Raw genomic sequence first — 20,308 nt, forward strand, 5'->3', positions numbered from 1 at the left:
TCCAAATGTTACCAAATAATAAATTAGTGGCCAAATATTAAAATTTTAAATAAATCAGAGTCTAAATAACATTTTATATCAAATTACAATTGTAATTTATAAGTGCATTTCGTCTTATAATTAAAAAAATAAAAAATTTAAAAATCACTACAATAACAAAATAATAGTTTATACATTGTTTCCAAATATGAAAAAATCAGTACAGGTGTGTTGTCAAAAGAAAAAAAAAAGAGAAAAAATGAACCAATAAATGTTGATCCAATAAATCATCAAAATTGAGTGAAATTTTATCAATTTAAATAATTTATGGTCTAAATATGATCAAATAATAATTAGTGGCCAAATATTAAAATTTTAAATAAATCAGAGTCTAAATAACATTTTGCACCAAATTACAAATTATAATTTATAAAAAAATAAAAAATTTAAAAATTTAAAAATAACTACAATAACAAAGTAATAATTTATACATTCGTGTTGTCAAAGAAAGAAACAAAAAATAAGAGAAAATGTGAACAAAAAAATGCTAATCCTGGAAATCAAACTCTCGCCTTTATAAACATCTGTGTCTTTGCTTTTCAGTCTAATAACATTTTTTTGTTATATATCTAAATGTATATACTTTTTAATCATAATATTTTTAATAATTATCAAATTAAAAAATTCCGATCGGAGGCCCTAGGCGGCCTCCCCTGGAGCCGGCCCTTATGACCATGGAGAGCCCAATGTAACAAAAAAAAAAAAATTGTCAGAGTTTTATAAAACAAAATGTTGGTGATTTTAGGACCAAAAATACAAATAAAAAATTAGATGAACTTTGAGATTAAAGAATCATTACAAAATTTAAAAAAAAAAAAACCAAGAAAAAAAAAAAAACAGTTTGTATTCCATCTCTTTATCTTCTCCTTTCCACATCTCTTCTCTCTCTCTTTGCGATCTCCTCTCCTCCTCTGCACTCAGATTTATATATTCCTAATTTTCATTCGTTTTCTTTTAAGTTTCAGATTTAAGATTTGGATTTTGTAAGGCAATTTACAAAATATTAAAGCCATGGCTGGAGGGGCTTCCAGCATGGCAAATAGAGGGGCAGAGTCCACCAGACAACCCCTCATAGGAGTTAGCGGGAGAGCCAGAGGGTCGGCCGACCATGATCCCTTGGCTCCGCCACTGATAGCACACCCCTCTTAGCCATGCAAGAGAAAGAAAATATTGAGGCCAAAGAAATGCACAAAAGACCCTCTAATCTAAAGCTTTTTTTTTTTTTTTTTTATCATGTAGTGTTTGTCTAATACGACTTCCATTCTTTCAATAAAATACTTTTCATTTCTTTTTTTTCTAAGATTTTTACTACATTTGAATTTCGACTTATATGAATCTCATAATTGGTTATAAAATTATAATTAAAATGTATTATCAAAATTAATTTTCTATATATAATAAATAAAATATAATTTTATTCTCTAATTAAAAAATCTAGATTACAATTCATAGATTCTAAACTCTAAAAAATATACCATAGACCCTTTAATTTATAAAACCTAATATTTCAAATATATTAAAAATAATAATTTTATTAATTTGATATAATGCAAATTATTATTTGATATAATTACAAATAAGTTTGTAAAAGTGAATTTTTATTTCCATAGTAATTCACTACATACATAACATGGTGCGCATTGTGTATAGTAAACTTTATCGCCAGAGTTCCATTGCATTTCAAAGGTGTTGGGTCTTTCTTTTTTTCATTTATTAACTAACTATTTGGAACATCACAATTGTTGTTTTCTCAACTTGTCCTGGTACAGCTGCTTCTCTCTGTCCATATATTTCCAGAAGTTGAAAAAATGTTAAATCTTCTACTATAGCATGCCAAAATATGCAGGCAGCATAGTTCTAAAAATCATTTACAAACATCAGTGAATTACTATTACAATAAACCAAGAGGAACCACACCCAAACAAGGTATAACGATTATAAATTCAACCCTGAAAAGGAACACATACCCAAAGAGGAATTAAAGAATTCTTGCTCATATACAGTGAATGGCACTACCAATTTCAGCACACATAGGCATGCCCCCTCAGTATATGGCTCAGGATATGAGCTTCCTCGCCTTATAGAGCAAATGGTCCATTAATGAAATTTGGAGTAATTTGCCACCCGTTGAAAGATGGAAAAATAAAACCCCAAAATCATTCGGTGATCTCAGAAAGGTATGCTTTGTCGGCATTCGCAAGACGGACTTGGAATATACCCCACTCTTTTCTGCACCTGTCCCTCACCTGTGGCAGAAGAACAAAGAAATTGTACTTGAGAATGCTGTTGAGACTTCATGAAAAGGAAAAACAAGAGCTGATGCTAAAATCTGGAAAATGCTTGTTCTAACATGTACTCATACATACCCCTTGCCACGGAGCTTTTCCGTTCTCTGACTGCCCCTGGACAATTTGCAGAAAATGTTAGTGGTGAGACTAGCACAACAAACAAGAAGCAACATTTTTTCGTGCAGTTTTCCAATTCTACAGTAAAGAGCTGATTCCCTAAAAAATCTCCCTGATATTTGATTTACTTCCATAAAGCCCTGCGTAAAATATCAGTCTCTGGTGGCCGAAGATGAACCACAAGCAACTATAATCACTAATCAGGGATAAGTTCAGAGATCATGTGTGATTTTTCCTATCAATATATCGCCATGCATAATTTCACAAAATGAAAACTTATCATTCATGGACTACATTTTCTTCACAACAAAAGAAACTGCTGATATTGTATCCAGAATTGCATCCGAGATGTCTGGTGTTTTCTCCATTCATATGTTACTAGCCTAGCATATACAAAATGTAATCCATTATCCAAAACTAAGTTAAAGTTGAAAACTGACCTGGTTTCCAAGTGAAGGAATTACTTGATGAACAATCCATTGTGAATCAACTACACCAATCTTTTCATGAGCAGGCTGTTCAGTAAAATAAAACCGGTCACAAATCTCAAATAAAAGAAAGCAACTCACCAAAGATGTGAAGCGGTTCTCACTGGTTGCAACATCAAAATATGTTTGGGATGTCCAAAGTTATTACAGCATGGAATCAATTTGCACTAATTAAAATATTATTGTATTTCAGATGACGCAAACGCACTTGTTCTTTCACATGTTTGATGAAAAGCAGTTGAGAGACAACATGCAGATTCACATACATGCAAATAGAAAAATGAAGTGTCCATTAACATGAACAGCTAACATTTGCACTCCTATCAACTGAGTTGGGGCGATTGGCAAACATAGAGGTTGGAGCCTCATCTGAAATTTTAGAAGTGGAGCGATTCAAAATTATAACACGAATGTGTTTGGACTTCTGACTACCAAATTCTAACTGAATGCCGTTAGCAAGTAGCAATCAATATCTGAATGCAACTGCTCATCCAAGCAGACCAAAGGATGAATCTGAATTATTTAACTCGCAACTGTCTTTTGAAGGAGAGGGATGCCCAGAAGAGAATCTCTAGTCTGATGCCAGAATACATATATCAAATGAAAAAAGGGCGGCCCGGTCGCACTACGCGTCCCCGCTGAGCGAGGGTCCGGGGAGGGGTCCCACCACAAGGGTGTACTGGGGGCAAGCCTTCCCCTGCCAATTTATTTGGCAAGAGGCCGCTCCTAAGACTCGAACCCGTGACCTCTTGGTCACACGACAACAACGTATAAAAAAAAAATGCACAGATTACATGAAGAGTTGTGACTATTTTTCTTCCCCAGAAAATATTGGGATAGACATTAATACTGCTTTTCCTATCCTATACGAGAGTTGAAAGGTAAAATAAAAAATTGAAAACAAATATCATGATATAATAAATAAATAAAGAAAGCCATAATAGTTTAAAAAAACTGACCTCAGCACATCTTCTAAGAGCAAAATCCAATCCCCAGCCATGCACCAAATCATTCTACAAACACATTATCAAAGCATTCTTACAAAGAGCAGGTTAAACATGAGAAATGGCAAACAAAGGACCCTGTGTATACTGATGAAACTGTGAACATGCATCTTATCTCATTTTATTTTCACATACCTGCTCTGCATATCTAAGGAGTTGAAAAAATTTACTGTGGAAAGAGAGAAGCATTTGGCAGTGCGAAAAAAATGCTGAGATTTTATTAGCATTGATATACAAATTTTGTGACTGTCTAAACTAAGCTAGCCACACAATCCAAAGAGACAACCATACCTGAATCATATGCCATACACAACGCCAAGCCTCTTGAGAAAACACAGGGGCCATAATTTCCACAAAGCTAAATGTGAACAAAGGAACCACTTTAAACATATTTTACATGCATGTAGACAAACAAATAAAGGGAGGGGGAGAGAGAGAGAGAGAGATGCAAGGAATTAAGGTTCAGTATCCATGAGATTGGTAGGGGAAAAAAGAACGCCAAATAGCTTGTCCTCAAAACCTTTTAAAATGATGCAAAAACATATTTTATGTGCATGTAGACAAATAAATAAAGGGAGAGAGAGCATACGCAGCACATGGAGGTAAATTTGGGTCAGCACACCAGCCAGGTTTCTCTTCTGTATTCCTGTCCAATCCACAGAAATTACAAATATTTAAAGGTAAAAAGAGAAAAGGATTTTGAACTTCATCCACTTGTTGATGAAAGAGAGTACTTGTGAACTTCGCTGTCACCTCTCCTCTTTGTCATCTCCCATGTAAGTCCGTGATTGGGCTCAAGACCTGGTTGAGAGATCTCCAGACCATGTTTCTTTACCAAATGAACATACCTAGTAATTCATATAAACAAGTTGAAAAGAAGCAAGCAAAAGTATGATTAGACAGGGATAAGTGCCAAAGTCAGAACTTACTTCTCCGCATTAAAATGATCCACTCCAAGATCTTCATCCCATATGAAAATGTATTCATAAGCAGAAACAATATCAGGATGCAAAAACCTCTTTGCATACCACCTGAAATATATTATATGAATGAGAAGACATGCAAAATTATGAGCCTCAGAACTTCAATGCTATGCAAAATAAGCCATATATGTTACCATTTTGTTTGTCTTCTTACACTAACATGGATTGCACTTCTTGACCATTCAAATTGGTCCCATTCACTTGCCCGACCATCATAGTGAAAAAGCATTATTGTGAAATCATCAGAAAACTATCACAAATGCAAAGAATTAAGCTTCAGTATCCATGAGGTTGGAAAGGGAAAAAAAACAAAAGAACGCCAAATAGCTTGTCCTTGCAACCTTTTTAATAGCTGCATTGATATTATCCCTTTGATCATAGCCGACTGTAAATGTCACTAAGTACTTTGGCTTCTTCTGGAGATCCTGTATTTATGACATGACATCTAATATGTTACAATACACATTAAGATGTGACTTCTCACTCATAGGAATGGTGACATATGCTTTCGTTCCAATAAGCATGGATAGACATGAAAGTTAGAGTTCTTCACCCAATATGACGAAATACTATAAATATAAAATTAGTTATATTTTGAGACATATTTTCCAAATTCTTTCAGAATTTACAGTTAATTTGATATCAACTAACAAAAGAAATCCTCAATTTGCACTCATTCAAAACAAATGACAAAGCCTCAATATATTTTTGTTTGCAGCCTCACATATCAATCTTATGATTTGAACAGTTCAATTCGCTGCTATAATGATTTGAATCACATGGGGGGAGGGCATGGGGTCGGTGCAAAACACACTGTACCTGACTCACAATTGAATTAAATGATTCAGTAGTGCATTGGGTGAAATGAAAAACTCCTATCGGAGCTATATGGAATTTCAGAACTTAAACTTTTAACTTTATTTTCACTTTGAAAAGAATTCCTTAGCCCTTAAGTGCGCATTTCTTTTTCCTTCTTTTCTCTCTCCCACTTCTATTTCTTTCAGTTTTTTCTTATTTACTTTTTTTATCAATTACCACTGTCATTGTATGATAGTCAACACACCTAAGTATACGTAGTAATTTAAGCCACCATTTCTCTAATCACTATTTTATAGTTTGATTAGTTTCAACATATGTCAAAGTTTCTAGTGCCTGCATAATGATATCATTCTCCATAACATGAGGTTCATGATTTACAATGTAAATTTATACAATATAATTAAGAATATGATATTATAGTAAAAAAGATAGTACAATATCATAAAGGAAGTATCCAAGCGACATAATGAGAATTTCATATCTGTCAAACCACATAATCTTGTGATGCAAGGTACATATTTTATATGTACGTATGTTATTATTAATCGATTTTGAAAATGTCTAGAATCTTAAGATTTGATTCACTCCGAAAATCGACATTTATAACCTAAATAATTATCAAAGCATAATTAATTTTATGGTACAAACATGGCCTAGGAACCTCAGAACTCCCTGCTTTTCTTTTCCTCTTTTTTTTTTCCATTTTTGTTTGCTTCAAGGCACCTTTCTTGCACTTTCTGGATAGGACTAATGGGTTGATTCATGCTCATAATACAGAAATTTTCACTGGTAACTCTTAGCTTAAAGCCTTAAACCACAAATTCAGAAGAGATAATCAATGTGGTATAACTATAAATGACTACCAAAATTATGGTTCAAGTCTAGTCCATCCAAATAAGTAGGGTCACAGGTATCTAACATACAAACATCAAAACCCAAGTAATACTCGCCCTACAAGCAAGTATATATTGGTCATTCTGTTCCAGCATTACAGCCCTTTTAACATTAGAAGTTACTAACTCGGGGAAATATAAAAAGATACCAGCTTATTCAATCTATTTGTACCTCACTGGGATCACCAAACAACTTGTGCAAGTAAAAGTCAGATTCTGGCACAACTATTCCTGGAGGTAATAACTCTGCACCACGGGGATTTGTTGGAACATATATCTGGAAGCAAGAAAAAACCATGTGTTTGGCTTGGAAAAATTTGTAATAAACATCTGTATAAGGTGACTAGAATAGGCCCACAGGTACCTTAGGAACATCGCTACCGCTAAAAGCACCAAGTAGAGGTGTGTGAATCTGCAGCAATGGAACACAAATCAATTGGATGGCATGTATCTTCTTTGATATATAGGTAACTACTAGAGGAGGTAACCAAACCTTAGTAAGTGAAACTGGCGGAAATGAAATACCGATGAAAAATCCAAATAAAGCAGCCAAAACAATTGTTAAAATGATCCTGGAATTATCACTTGCTTTCCTTGAAAGTCCACTGCATGGCCAAAAAAGAGTAATCAAGGTACTGCGGCAAACAAATCTTAGAACCACATTAGAATAATTTAGCAATCATGAGGTGCAGATAACAGGAGAGTGCTAGAACAATAGTCGACGGAAATATGCTCAGTACTCTAAAAGCCTATAAGCAATGTATATATGTTCCAAACCTGCGATGTATTGACCCCATCTTGATATTCATTTTTTTCCCCTTTCAATTTTCAAGTGAGAAAGATAGGATGCAGGGAAAAACAAATAAAATCCTTCAGCATGTTTTTGGGGATGAATATGGCATTCTTCAATTTCAAGAGGGAGATGAGATGTTCAGCACAGATTAGTCCTGAAATGCATATAAATTCTCAGATATGGGAAATAACACATAATAATTAAAATAGCATGGACAATACAAATGGGTTCCCACACATATCTACCATTTTTACATTGAAAAGTAAAAAGTGCAAAATGTAGAGATATACAACAATTGAAAAGAAAAATTGATACGTATTCCAGGCTTCTCTAAAAAAGTGATAAAATGCAAGGATTTTAATTATGTTCTTCTATGTTTCAACATTATGTTCCTAAGGATTTGAATTGGATCCTTGTTAATAAGCTTTTAGTGTTTTATCTTTTCTAAAAAGACATTGCAGAAAAACTGAATGAAGTGAAAAATAATTTAAAATCCCTCCACCATTATTCAATCATCATAGACGTATGAAGGAATCCTAAGAAATAAGATATCATTGATTACTCAAAAATCCATTCTTCTGGCTATTCTACTTTTCTCTTTCTATTTACATGATTTGCCTACACAATATTCAACTACTTGGATAATACGAATACTCGGCTTACTTTTTTTTCCATCTTGTTTAATAAAATGAACTGACAGAGAATACTGGTAGTAACACGTAACCTAAGCTATGAAACTGATAGTACTGTTTGTTGTCTAAGGTTTTTTCCCTCTTTCTGCATTACCCCCAACCCAACACCAAGCACATTTCCAAGTAAGAAACTCAAACATTGCCTCACATTATTTCATACTATAATCACCCATCAAACATTGCAGTTGAATCGAACTTTAGAAACAGCTTCTTGCACACAGTAAAGGTAAAAATTACAATAGTAGAGTTCATCAAAGCCCAATTTCCTATCATAAGACATTTCAGTTCTTTGGAAAACGCAAATTGAACCTAACAATATTACTATATTAGTTCGCCTTTGAAAAATGGCAGAAAAATTAAAATTAAAGATCAACAACAAAATCGCATTGTCATTGCGTTGAAACGCAGATTAAACTGATCATGAAACAAAGTAAACAGATAACTTACTTGCTTGAATGGATACAATGAGGAAATACAGAGAGACCAAAACCGCGAAAGGACGAGAGCGTATATGTGTTTACATCTAAGAAGAGAGTCAGAGATTCACCAAATTTTAGTTGCAGAGTCGAAAACTCGAAGAAAACTGGAAACTGAATATTTTATTTGACAATAATACCCTGCGTTCACTTAAATGTTTTTTTTTTTGGGGTAAATTACACCCATTGCCACTGAACTTTACCCCTTTATGGTCAATCAACTTCAATTCTTAATAATATGGTCATTCAACATTACACTTTTGACACTAGTGGCCATTCAATATCTCAAAACGACCGTTGACAGCCTCAAAATAAAAAATTCAAAGAGTTAATGATATTTTAAGAAACTTTAATTCTTAAAAATTTTCGTTTTTAGGTTATTTATGTGTTTTTTGTTTAGGAGAGAAAGTGAATTTGTAGAGAGAGAAATATCTAAAAATGGTGATTTTGAAAAATAAAAAATATGTTTCCATGGTAAATATCGTTTTGAATAACTTTAATTCTTGAATATTTTTTATTTTGAGGTCGTTACCGGTCATTTTGAGGAATTAGTTAAAGTTTAATGGTCACCGGTGTTAAAAAAAATAAAATTCAGTGGCCATACAGTTAATAATTAAAGTTCAGTGGTCACAATAGTAAAATGAGTAAAGTTCAGCAGCCATGGACGTAATTTACCTTTTTTTTGGTAAGGTACATAATAATCATAATTCATTAAATTATTTATAACTATCTCATGCTTCGAAAACAAATTCTTAAAATTATTTATAGAAATTTATGGTGAAATCTCGCAAAACGCCACCAAAACCAGACAGCACAGCCTCTTTTACTAATGCTTTGAAATCCGGCTTGAATACTACAGAAACTGTTCACCCTTCCGCACCTGTTATTCAAGACCTTGGAGGGTTTAAAGCAATCAAAATCTCACAGCAGCTTTATGATAATCGTGTGGAAGCCTGTAAACATTCGGTTATCGGCAGAATAACCTTGGCTAAAGGTGAGTTACCTTGGAAACATCCTGACCTTAAACTAAAACTTAATGCTATATGGGGGTTGAATATGAAGTGGAAATTGATCTCTCTGGGAAAAGGGTTTTTCCATATAATTCTCAATAATGCAGATGACTCGAATATTGTTTGGAGCAAAGGTGCTTTGGCTTTGAAGCCGGGAATTCTACGTCTATCTCCGTGGCAACCAGGATTCGATCCTGTAAATCACAGAACAACGAGCGCGCAAATTTGGGTTCGGCTTTACAATCTCCCATGGGAATTCTGGGATAAACAAATTATCGCTGACATTGCAAGAGTCATTGGAGTGCCGCTCCATTTTGACATGAACACATTTGATGGGGAGTTCGGCCACTTTGCAAGGATCCTGATTGATATTGGTCTTTCCAAGCCTTTGCAGAAGGAGATTAGAGTTGACACTGATAATCTAATGGTTTGGGCACAAGTATTTTATGAAAACTTGCCGGGTTTTTGCTCGGAATGCAATTCTGTGGGATATGTGACGGCCAATTGCAGAAGAGTGAAGGACAAAGGGAAGCCGGATAGCAAAGCACCTATTGGGAAAGGCAAAGCAATAGCAAGACAGGAACCAAGGAAGGAGCCTCCTAGACACCATATTTGGCAACGTATAGAAGGGGCCGAGGGTTCCAAAAATCATGCCTTGGACAATGCGAAACCGCAAACCTTGCAGGAGCATCCGATGCCGCCGCTTTCTCTCTTGAAAAGGAGGGTGAATTATCTTCTCCTCCAGTTGAACCACACAAACCTCCTGGAGTTGACCCTATTCAGCAGTAGAAAATTGATAATGACTCATTGGATTGTGATGAGATGGAAGCAGCGTATGACCGAGTAATGGATACAGCCATCGCTAATGAGGGGCAGTTGGTTATTTTCGAGCCTCCGAAAGCCACTGAGCATCCAATGCCTTTACAATCAATTCATACCACTGATGAACTTCCACTTCAGGAGGTGTACGCGACTGCAAAATCCAACTGGGCAGATGAATATGATTCTGAAGAGAAGTCAACCAAATCTGAGAAAGAAGATGGCGAGTGGACCCTGGTTACTTCGAAAAAGAAAAAACGCAACAAGAATAAGAAACAGCAGCAGCTGTTGGTTCCTCTATGGACTTCAGGTAGAACTACCCAGTTACCTCTCCGTCTCCGATGATTGCTCTTTTCTGGAACTGCAGGGGCATTGCTAATGCCTCCACTCAGCGACGGCTGCGCAACATTTGTTTTGCTCACAAGCCGGATGTTTTGTGTCTTGCGGAGCCAATGGTTAGTTTCAGTTCTCTTCCCCTACCTTATGGATGAATTTGAATATGGATTTAGTTTTTACAAACCCACAGAACACTTTGTGGATCTTTGTCACATGTGATACTCCTGTTTCTTTAATTGCTAGACATGGACAACATATTAATTTTAAAGTTACGGTCGATGATATGGAAGTTTCTCTATCTGTTGTTTATGCTGCTAATTGCCCTATTGGTCGACGTGATCTTTGGGATAGTTTGATTTCTGTTGCTCAAGTTTGTTCTGGCCCTTGGGCAATGATTGGTGACTTCAATGTGGTGCATGGTTCCCATGAGAAATTAGGGCTGCCCCCTAACCGGTCTGCTTGTGATGATTTTAATAATTGCATTGCTCAGTGTGATATGTCTGATATTGTTACTAGAGGTGCTTTTTATACTTGGTCTAATGGTAGAAGAGGGGACGAACGTGTTGAATGTAAGCTTGACAAGGCGATTGGGAATTTTAATTTTTTCAATATCTGGACTTCTGTGCATTGTGTCGCACTCCCCCGACACTGTTCCGATCACACACCTTTGCTCCTAGATTGTGCGGTCAACACTAATATCATTCCTCGGTTTCGGTTTCTTCAAATATGGATCACCGACCCATCTTTACAAGATATTCTTGTTCCTAGTTGGGCCGAACCCACCCCTCCTTTGCATCCCATGCAGCGTTTGAGCTACAAGCTTCGACGACTTAGACCGATTATTCAGGACTGGAACAAAAACAGCTTTGGACATTTGCGCATAAAAATTAACTCTGCTGCTAGGGCTCTCTCTGAGGTTCAGGAGCGAATAGCTAGAGAAGGTTTTTCTGATCTACTCCATCAGCAGGAGCTGCACGCTCATGCTAACTATGAAGCGTCCCTTTTACAACAGGAAATTTTCTATAAGGAACAAAGCCGAACCAAATGGCTTAAGGAAGGAGACCGTAACACAAATTTTTTTCATCAGAAAGTGGCTAGGTGCAAATCCAAGATGGGGATTCGGCATCTGAGGATCAATGATGAGCTTTGTTCTGATAGTAGTATAATCGAACAACATATCCTGGGGTACTACTCGGATCTGTTTGCTGCCCCTGATATGGGGAATCGGGATTTTACTATTGTTAGGGACATTATACCTAATTTGGTGTCTGCTGCTGATAATGATATGCTGACAGCTATTCCTAATCCTGAGGAAGTTAAAGCTATTGTTTTTCAGATGGATGATCATAGTGCACCTGGTCCTGATGGCTCCACTGGGGCTTTCTTTAAGTCTTATTGGGATATTATCGGTGCTGATGTTTCTGCTGCAGTTCATAGTTTTTTCTGTAATGGTTGGATGTCTACAGGCTGGAATTCTAATCTCATGGTGCTCTTACCTAAGGTGTCAGATGCAATTTCAATTGACCAGTTCCGTCCCATTGTCTTGAGCAATTTCTGCTTTAAAATTGTGACTAAAATCCTTGCTGCTAGACTTGCTATCATCGCTGAATCTATTGTTTCTCCTCAACAATTCGGGTTTATTAGAGGCCGCTCTATTACTGATTGCATCTCTAGAGCCTCTGAAGGGGTAAACCTTTTAAATAAATCCACGTTTGGGGGCAATATGGCTGTTAAGGTGGACATCAGAAAAGCGTTTGATACTATTGATTGGGATTTCTTGATGGAGGTTCTAGGTTCTTATAGCTTCAGTGATAAATTCAGAAATTGGGTGCGGAACATTTTTAATTCCTCTAGAATCTCTATCCTAATTAATGGGGCTGCCAAGGGTTATTTCTCGTGCACTCGTGGTGTTCGACAGGGGGACCCTCTCTCTCCTCTGCTTTTCTGCATCGCAGAAGACTTTCTAAGCAGGCTTATCACACAGAGAGTGGATAATGGGGCAATTCAGCCGTGTATGTACTCTAGGAATGTAAGTTTTCCTAGCCACCTTTTATATGTAGATGATGTCATTTTGTTCCTGAGAGCCACTAAACACAATGTTAGAGCAATGACGGATATTTTTCAAATCTATTCAACGCTTTCCGGCCAGAACATTAATGTGAATAAGTCCACTTTCTTTGTGGGGAACACTCTCTCCTCCTCTCGGGTTCTTGAGCTCCGAAATCTGATGAGGATGTCTCAAGGAAGCTTTCCGTTCAATTATTTAGGGGTCCCTCTTTTTCTAGGTGCACCTAAAAAGTGTTGGTTACAACCTACTGCAGACAAAGTTATTTCTCGTTTTGGGAACTGGAAAGGTAAATCTCTCTCCATGGGTGGCAGGCTTGTTCTTATTAATTCGGTAATTAGCAGCTCCTTGCTTCACTCCTTTGTTGTTTATCGTTGGCCTCGTTCTCTTCTTAAGAGAATTAATCAGGCGATGCGGAATTTCTTGTGGTCCGGGGATATTCACTCTAAAAAGCTAATCTCGGTTGCTTGGAGTACCGTTTTCACCCCTCGGTCTGCCGGCGGTTTAAATGTCCCTAATATTACCGATGTCAATACGGCCATGCTCCATAAATTATCTTGGCGGGTCCTTCATGAGGACAACTTGATTCCTAAATTGTTAAGGGGTCGGTTTTTTACTGGGAACAACATTCCAAAAAAAAAAAATCATTAGCGGCTCTTCCATTGGGGTTTCTCTTCGTTTCAGTCTCATTGCTGTAAGAAATAATATTTTTTGGAGCATCTGTGGCAATTCCAGACGTTGTTTCTGGACTGATAATTGGATTGTCCCCAATATCGCTACTCAATTGCAAATTCCTCTCTCTGCGCAAAATTTTTTGAAGGACAAGGTCTCAGATTTTATTGTTGATGGTGCTTGGCGTCCTAACCTGCCGGTCAGCGCCAATATTGCTCTCTCTATTAACCAGGTTCGCATTGGTAGTCAGGAAGACGATGTCTGCGCTTGGAAGCCCAGCTCAAATGGGATTTTTACGGTGAAATCTGCTATGGCTACCATCCGTCCTACCCGTTCAGTTGATTGGGCGCGTTTCCTTTGGAAAGAATTTTTGCCACCTTCAAGATCTATTGTTTGTTGGAAGGCGATTTTAGGGAAGCTTAGCACCATGGATCTATTACGCGAAAAAGGTCTCATAATAGCTTCGCAGTGCCCCCTATGCGAAAGGAGTGAGGAATCTATCGCTCATATTTTTCTTCATTGCCCGTTTTCTTCACAGGTTTGGCGGAGTATCGGGGATGCTTTTGGGAACTCTGTTAATTGCACCTCGACCATTAAAACTTTAATTATTTCGGCAAATCTAGCAAATTTCAGCAGTCAAATCTTTCAATTATGGAATTCGGCCATTGTTAGCGGGTTCTGGACTCTTTGGAAGGTTAGAAATGATAGTGTCTTTAATGATGTTAAACCTTCTATTATTTTCACATTGAAGACTATTTAGAAGTGTGTGAAGGATGCTAGCATTGGGATGAAGGGATATATGCACAATACCGTTCTTGATAAGAAAATCCTGGACAATTTCGGAGTCAAGGGCATTGCTCGGCCGGCTCTAACTATTTTCTCTCTGACCTGGCAGCCCCCTCCTCAGCGGTGGATTAAAGTTAACACCGACGGGGCAGCAGGCTTGACGGGAGCGGGCGCCGGCGGAATTTTTCGAACTTGCCGTGGTTTTCCTTTAGCTTGCTTTGCGCATCCTTTGGGGCAACAACAAGCTTTCATGGCGGAGTTGAAAGCGATGACCATTGCTATCCTCAAAGCAGCTAAGCGGAATTGATTTCCTTTGTGCGTTGAGAGTGACTCAATCTATGCGGTTCAGTTACTGAAATCGAGATCGAGAAATGTTCATTGGAGCCTTCTTTCGGATTGGTTGATTTGTCTTGACATTATTCGTGCTCGTGCAGTCCGAATTTCTCATGTGTTTAGGGAGGGGAATGCAGTTGCAGATTGTCTTTCCAAGTTTGCTGTCACAGCTACCTCTGACTGTTGGTGGAACTCTTTTCCTTATTTTTGCTCTAATACTGTGTTTAGAGATGCAAATAGGACAGAGTATTTTCGCTTTGTTAAGTAGGCATTGCCTTCATTGTACTGTACTTTTCTTCTTTTCTTTTCAATAAAAATTTTTGGTTTCTTGGTCGGGGTTTGGTTGCTTGGTTGATGCCAACCTAGTTGGGATTAACCTTCTTCCTTCCCTCCTTGAAACTCAATTTTACTTAAAAAAAAATAAAAAACAATAATCTATATATAATATAAAACAGTAAGGATTGAGCTGAGGTGTCACTTCCTCATTTTTTACTGATAAAAAAATATAATATAATATATAATATATTAATTTTAATTATATTATTATATTTATCTATAAAAAGATTATTTTATCCGTACTATATTTAAGAGTTATACAAACTTTAAATTAATCCCTAAAATCTTTTTAATTCTCTACATATCTATCTATATATAATATAAAACAGTAACGATGGAGCTGAGGTGTCACTTCCTCATTTTTTACTGATAAAAAAATATAATATAATATATAATATATTAATTTTATTATTATATTTATCTATAAAAATATTATTATATCCGTACTATATTTAAGAGTTCTACAAAATTTAAATTAATCCCTAAAATCTCTCTACTTCTCTGCATATCTATATATAATATAAAACAGTGACGATGGAACTGAAGTGTCACTTCCTCATTTTTTACTCATAAAAAAATATAATATATAATATAATATATTAATTTTAATTATATTATTATATTTATCTATAAAAAGATTATTTTATTCGTACTATATCTAAGAGTTCTATAAAATTTAAATTAATCCCTAAAGTCTATCTGATTCTCTGCATATCTATATATAATATAAAACAGTAACGATGGAGCTGATGTGTCACTTCCTCCTTTTTTTACTGATAAAAATATAATATATTAATTTTAATTATATTATTATATTTATCTCTAAAAAGATTATTTTATCCGTACTATATCTAAGAGTTCTACAAAATTTAAATTAATCTCTAAATTCTCTCTAATTCTCTACATATCTATATATAATAAAACAGTAACGATGGAGCTGGGGTGTCACTTCCTCATTTTTTACTGATAAAAAATATAATATAATATATAATATATTAATTTTAATTATATTATTATATTTATCTATAAAAAGATTATTTTATCCGTATTATATCTAAGAGTTCTAGTATAAAATTTAAATTAATCCGTAAAATCTATCTAATTCTCTGCATATCTATCTATATATAATATAAAACAATAACGATGGAGCTGAGGTGTCACTTCCTCTTTTTCTACTGATAAAAATATAATATAATATAATATATTAATTTTAATTATATTATTATATTTATCTATAAAAAGATTATTTTATCCGTACTATATCTAAGAGTTCTACAAAATTTAAATTAATCTCTAAAATCTCTCTAATTCTCTGCATATCTATATATAATATAAAACAGTAACGATGGAGCTGAGGTGTCACTTCCTCATTTGTTACTGATAAAAAATATATATAATATATTAATTTTAATTATATTATTATATTTATCTATAAAATATTATTTAAAGTAAATGTGAAAATAAAATAATAATATTTAATTTATATAGCACCTTTATATCATTAATTATAATTATTAGATTATATTTTTGTTAATATTTATATGTTAAGATGAATCCGTGCATCGCACGGGTCAAAAACTAGTTACATTGGGTAAAAATAAAAATAAAAAATAAAAGTTTTGTAAGAATAATAAAATAAATATTGTGAAACTCTTAACATGTTGAATTGACTCCAACAGTCTTTTAAGTTGACTCTTAAGTTAAAATTTGAGGAAACAGAATGGAAAATCAGTTCCAACAGTCTTTTAGTGGCTCCTCAAATCACTAAGGGTCTCTCCATGAATAGAGAGTCTCTCTCCACCTCTTAGTACCTTCATTAATTCATTTTTTTATTAATAATTTATTATTGAAGTGTTTGTATTCTCTCAGTATTGGTAAATATAACAATAATTAATAATTTTAATGATAAAATAATAAATAAGAAGTGAATATAAAGAGTATTGTTGGAGATGATATGTCTTAATTGCTCTTAAATCACTAAAAATCAATTATTTATATTATTTTTAGAGAGTTTACTAAGAATCTCTTGGATATGCTTAGTTGAGAGATTAGCACATTGCACACATTTTTTTTAAAAAAATAAATGGAAAATGATAAAAACAGAAAGAAGTTGCAAAATTGTAAAAGAAAATTAAAAATTGATATTTAACATAATTTCTTTTTGGATTAAACCTCTGTTCGGGGCAAAAATAGTTTATAATTTCATGGTTGGTTATAGTTAGAACATTAATCTCGGAAGATGTTGTTTTTTTAACTGTGGTTAGTCTTGTACCATTACGACTTCAGGTACGCTGTAATGGTGACTTCTATCAGTCAAGATGTCACCATTACGGTGTACCAGACGCTGTAATGGTGACTTCTCTGTGCAAAGTGGTACTTTGTGCAGAGTTGTACCCATTACGGCGTCTGGTACGCCGTAGTAGGTACATTGTACGATCTGTACAAAGCCTAATTTTAGGCTTTGCGCAAACGTGTACCCATTCAGGCCTTTGGTATGCCGGAATGGGTACAAGATAATTTTTCGCCTAGTCTCTTCACGGGTCAGACTCGTGAAGAGACTAATGTTCTTCCTCCTTCTCTTTAAGAGAGAAGGGAGAAGGTTCAAGCAGATTGCAAATATTGCAATTTGCATAGTAAATCCGTAAAAACGTTATTTTGAAATGTAAAAAATATAATTTCAAGCACAGATGAAATTAATAATATTTTTTAACTGTAGATAATTGCAACTAACCAATTTGACAAGCAAAGTCTTAATGTGATAGAAAATAAAAAATCAAGGACTCAATATGTCCAAATAAAAGATCAAGGACTTAATGCACTAAAAAATGAAAGATTAGGGACCTCAGGGTATCTTTTTTTTTTACTTTTCATGTAATACATAACTAGGTGTGAGTAGACCTGGGCATGGGCCGGGTCTGTCGGGCTTTTAGTACAGCCTGGCGAGCCCAAGCCCAGCCCAGCCCATAAGAAATTTAGTCGGGCTCGGGCTCGGGCCTAAGATATGAATCCCAAGCCCGTCCATCCAAGCCCATCTGTATATTAAAAAAAAATACAATTAAATTTAAAATATCACACCAACTTTTTTAATAAACAAATAGTACACACAACACAACACAATATATATTTTAATCAAATAAATAATTTATTATGCCAATAGCCTCCATGTATTTCAATAAAATAAGTAAACAGGGATCATTATGTAAATAATGAACCAATTTTGGGATTAAAGGTAGGGGCTACGTTACAATTAAATAGAGTTTTTCTTCTTTTTATACAATTACATATAGTTAGTTACAGCAAAAAAAAATTCAAATTAAATAATATGTGGTTTATTTAATAAAATATGGTATACGGAAGAGAAATTGTGGGGAACAATCCAAAATGAAACACAACAAACTTTAAGTAAAGTATTTATATTTATTTTTATAAAAAATATATTATAAATAATTTATATATATATAGTATATCGGGCCGGGCCGGGCCGGCCCGATGTAAAATTTTGTAAAGCCCAAGCCCGTCCAATTTTTGACGGGCTTATACGGGCTTGGGCCGAACCGGGCCTGACAGTATTTTCTTGTGCCCAAGCCCGGCTAAATGGGTCTGGGCTTGGGCGGGCCGGGCGGGCTCACCGGCCCATGCCCAGGTCTAGGTGTGAGTAAAGTTCGGAATTTGAAAATCTTCATAATTGTATTTAATAAAGTCAATGGTATAATTCAATTTGGTGACGGTTCTAAAAAAAAGTCAACAATTCAAGTCGGTTTGGATCTTTTTGGTTTTGGTATTCGGCCTGGTTCTAGAATCACCAACATATTTACTCAGTAATATTAGGAATTTGAAAATCTATATAATTGTACCTAATTAAATCAATGGTACAATTTAGTTCGGTCCTAAATAAAAAATCAATAGTTCAATTCAAATTTGAATCTTTTTATTCGAGTATTCGGTCCAGTTCAAAAATCTCAAAAAAAATCCATGATGAGCCCTATACATAACAGTCAGTTATTTTTAATGTGGGTTGCGATACCATTTATTAAATAAAAATGAAACTTTAATTATTTTGTTAAAATAAAATGAAATTTAGTGCTAACAATAAACTTCAATCTCTTACCAAAAAAAAAAAATAAACTTCAATTACCATAAATATATTTTACCCTGTAATATGTCAAACAAAAATATTATGAGAAATGAAACAAAATTCATTAATTTAGATATATTTCTAAATGAAATAATTTTTTTTTTTGAAACAAAAACAATTGAAGTGTATGCTTTTAGTCCACAACATACTAATAAAAAAAATTTAAGCAAATCTTAATACTTTTATTTTAATATTAAATTTGATTAACTTATATTTGAATTTTAATATTGATGACATGCAAAATATTCACATTGATAGTTATTGATGAAATATTTTATTAATATAAAAATTATATGTTTAAAATATTAATATTAAAAATTATATTTTTATTAAAATTAGATAGAAGAGAGAAAAAGACGGAAGGAAAAAAATCAATAAACATATGAAAGTATTTTGCAATGTGAATCAAGAAAAAAAAAACAATATTTAAAATAATATTTTTAAGTTTAAAATTAAAGTTCAGATACTACAGTGTAAAAATATATGTAGAAATATTTGACATGGACCAAATAATCTATCTGTAATAGAAATTGGTCGGATGTAGTTAGGATGAGATAATGAGTTATTAGGTTAACACACTAAAAAAACTCGGCTTTTACAACACTTTTATAGTAACACTTATTAATACTGTCTCATGGGCTGTGTTCAGTAATTACACATTGGGCAATCCCGATGGGCTCATATCCTATTTGGCCCATTCTTTTGTAAATTTAGGGCAAACACATACCACTTCCATTGAAACTTTAGAGATCAAGAAGACATCGTGAAGTAAAATCTTCAATGATCCCATCTTCTTAAATTCATAACAGTTGAGATCGATCCACATTTTTTAAAACGCCAATGATCTATTCATCGACTAGAGGGGGATCTTTTTTAGTTGAAATTATCAAATCATAAAGCATGTGTCTTGAGGTAACTGATTTCATAGTTGAAATTTCCTTTACTACTATTGTTATTACTTGATCTACCACTGTTTGAATGAATTCAGTAACCTCGATTTTTTTTCTTAATTGCATCGATGGGTGTATCTTGCAGAGAGTAGCAATTCTGTGATGTATGATGGATTCGAATAGATCGGTTTTCCCTGTTTGATGTTAATATTTGTTTAGTGTTATTGTTGCCGTTGAGCTCTATTCAGTGTATTATTTGCTATAAGCACGTGCACATCTGGCTGTTTGATTTTAATATTTACAAATCTCTTTATAGTTACTTGGAACATTTTAA

General features: G+C 34.4%; 1 protein-coding gene across 1 annotated transcript; it reads right to left on the reverse strand.

Moving 5' to 3' along the window:
* Positions 1-1,839: 1,839 nt before the first annotated feature.
* Positions 1,840-8,704, reverse strand: LOC136224179 (uncharacterized). Its single transcript, XM_066012445.1, has 15 exons — positions 8,564-8,704; positions 7,409-7,578; positions 7,125-7,236; positions 6,996-7,043; positions 6,804-6,908; positions 5,261-5,344; positions 5,054-5,169; positions 4,866-4,967; positions 4,671-4,784; positions 4,526-4,582; positions 4,228-4,294; positions 3,892-3,945; positions 2,885-2,959; positions 2,406-2,441; positions 1,840-2,285 (listed from the first exon to the last, which is right to left on the reverse strand). The coding sequence occupies exons 2-15, from the start codon at positions 7,438-7,440 to the stop codon at positions 2,196-2,198; spliced, it is 1,092 nt and encodes a 363-aa protein (XP_065868517.1). The 5' UTR covers positions 7,441-7,578; positions 8,564-8,704; the 3' UTR covers positions 1,840-2,195.
* Between the last annotated feature and the right edge of the window lie 11,604 nt (positions 8,705-20,308).

Source organism: Euphorbia lathyris, chromosome 3, assembly GCF_963576675.1.
Source record: "Euphorbia lathyris chromosome 3, ddEupLath1.1, whole genome shotgun sequence".
In the NCBI taxonomy this organism is placed as follows: Eukaryota; Viridiplantae; Streptophyta; class Magnoliopsida; order Malpighiales; family Euphorbiaceae; genus Euphorbia; species Euphorbia lathyris.

Bases quoted from the DNA above. Each gene is read 5' to 3' on its own strand.
- LOC136224179 (XM_066012445.1), bottom strand. From the start codon at position 7,440: ATGAATATCAAGATGGGGTCAATACATCGCAG. The intron at 4,583-4,670 runs GTACTCTCTTTC...TGGATTGGACAG, and splicing joins GGTGACAGCGAAGTTCACAA to GAATACAGAAGAGAAACCTG. The intron at 4,295-4,525 runs GTATGCTCTCTC...GTTCACATTTAG, and splicing joins AATTTACCTCCATGTGCTGC to CTTTGTGGAAATTATGGCCC.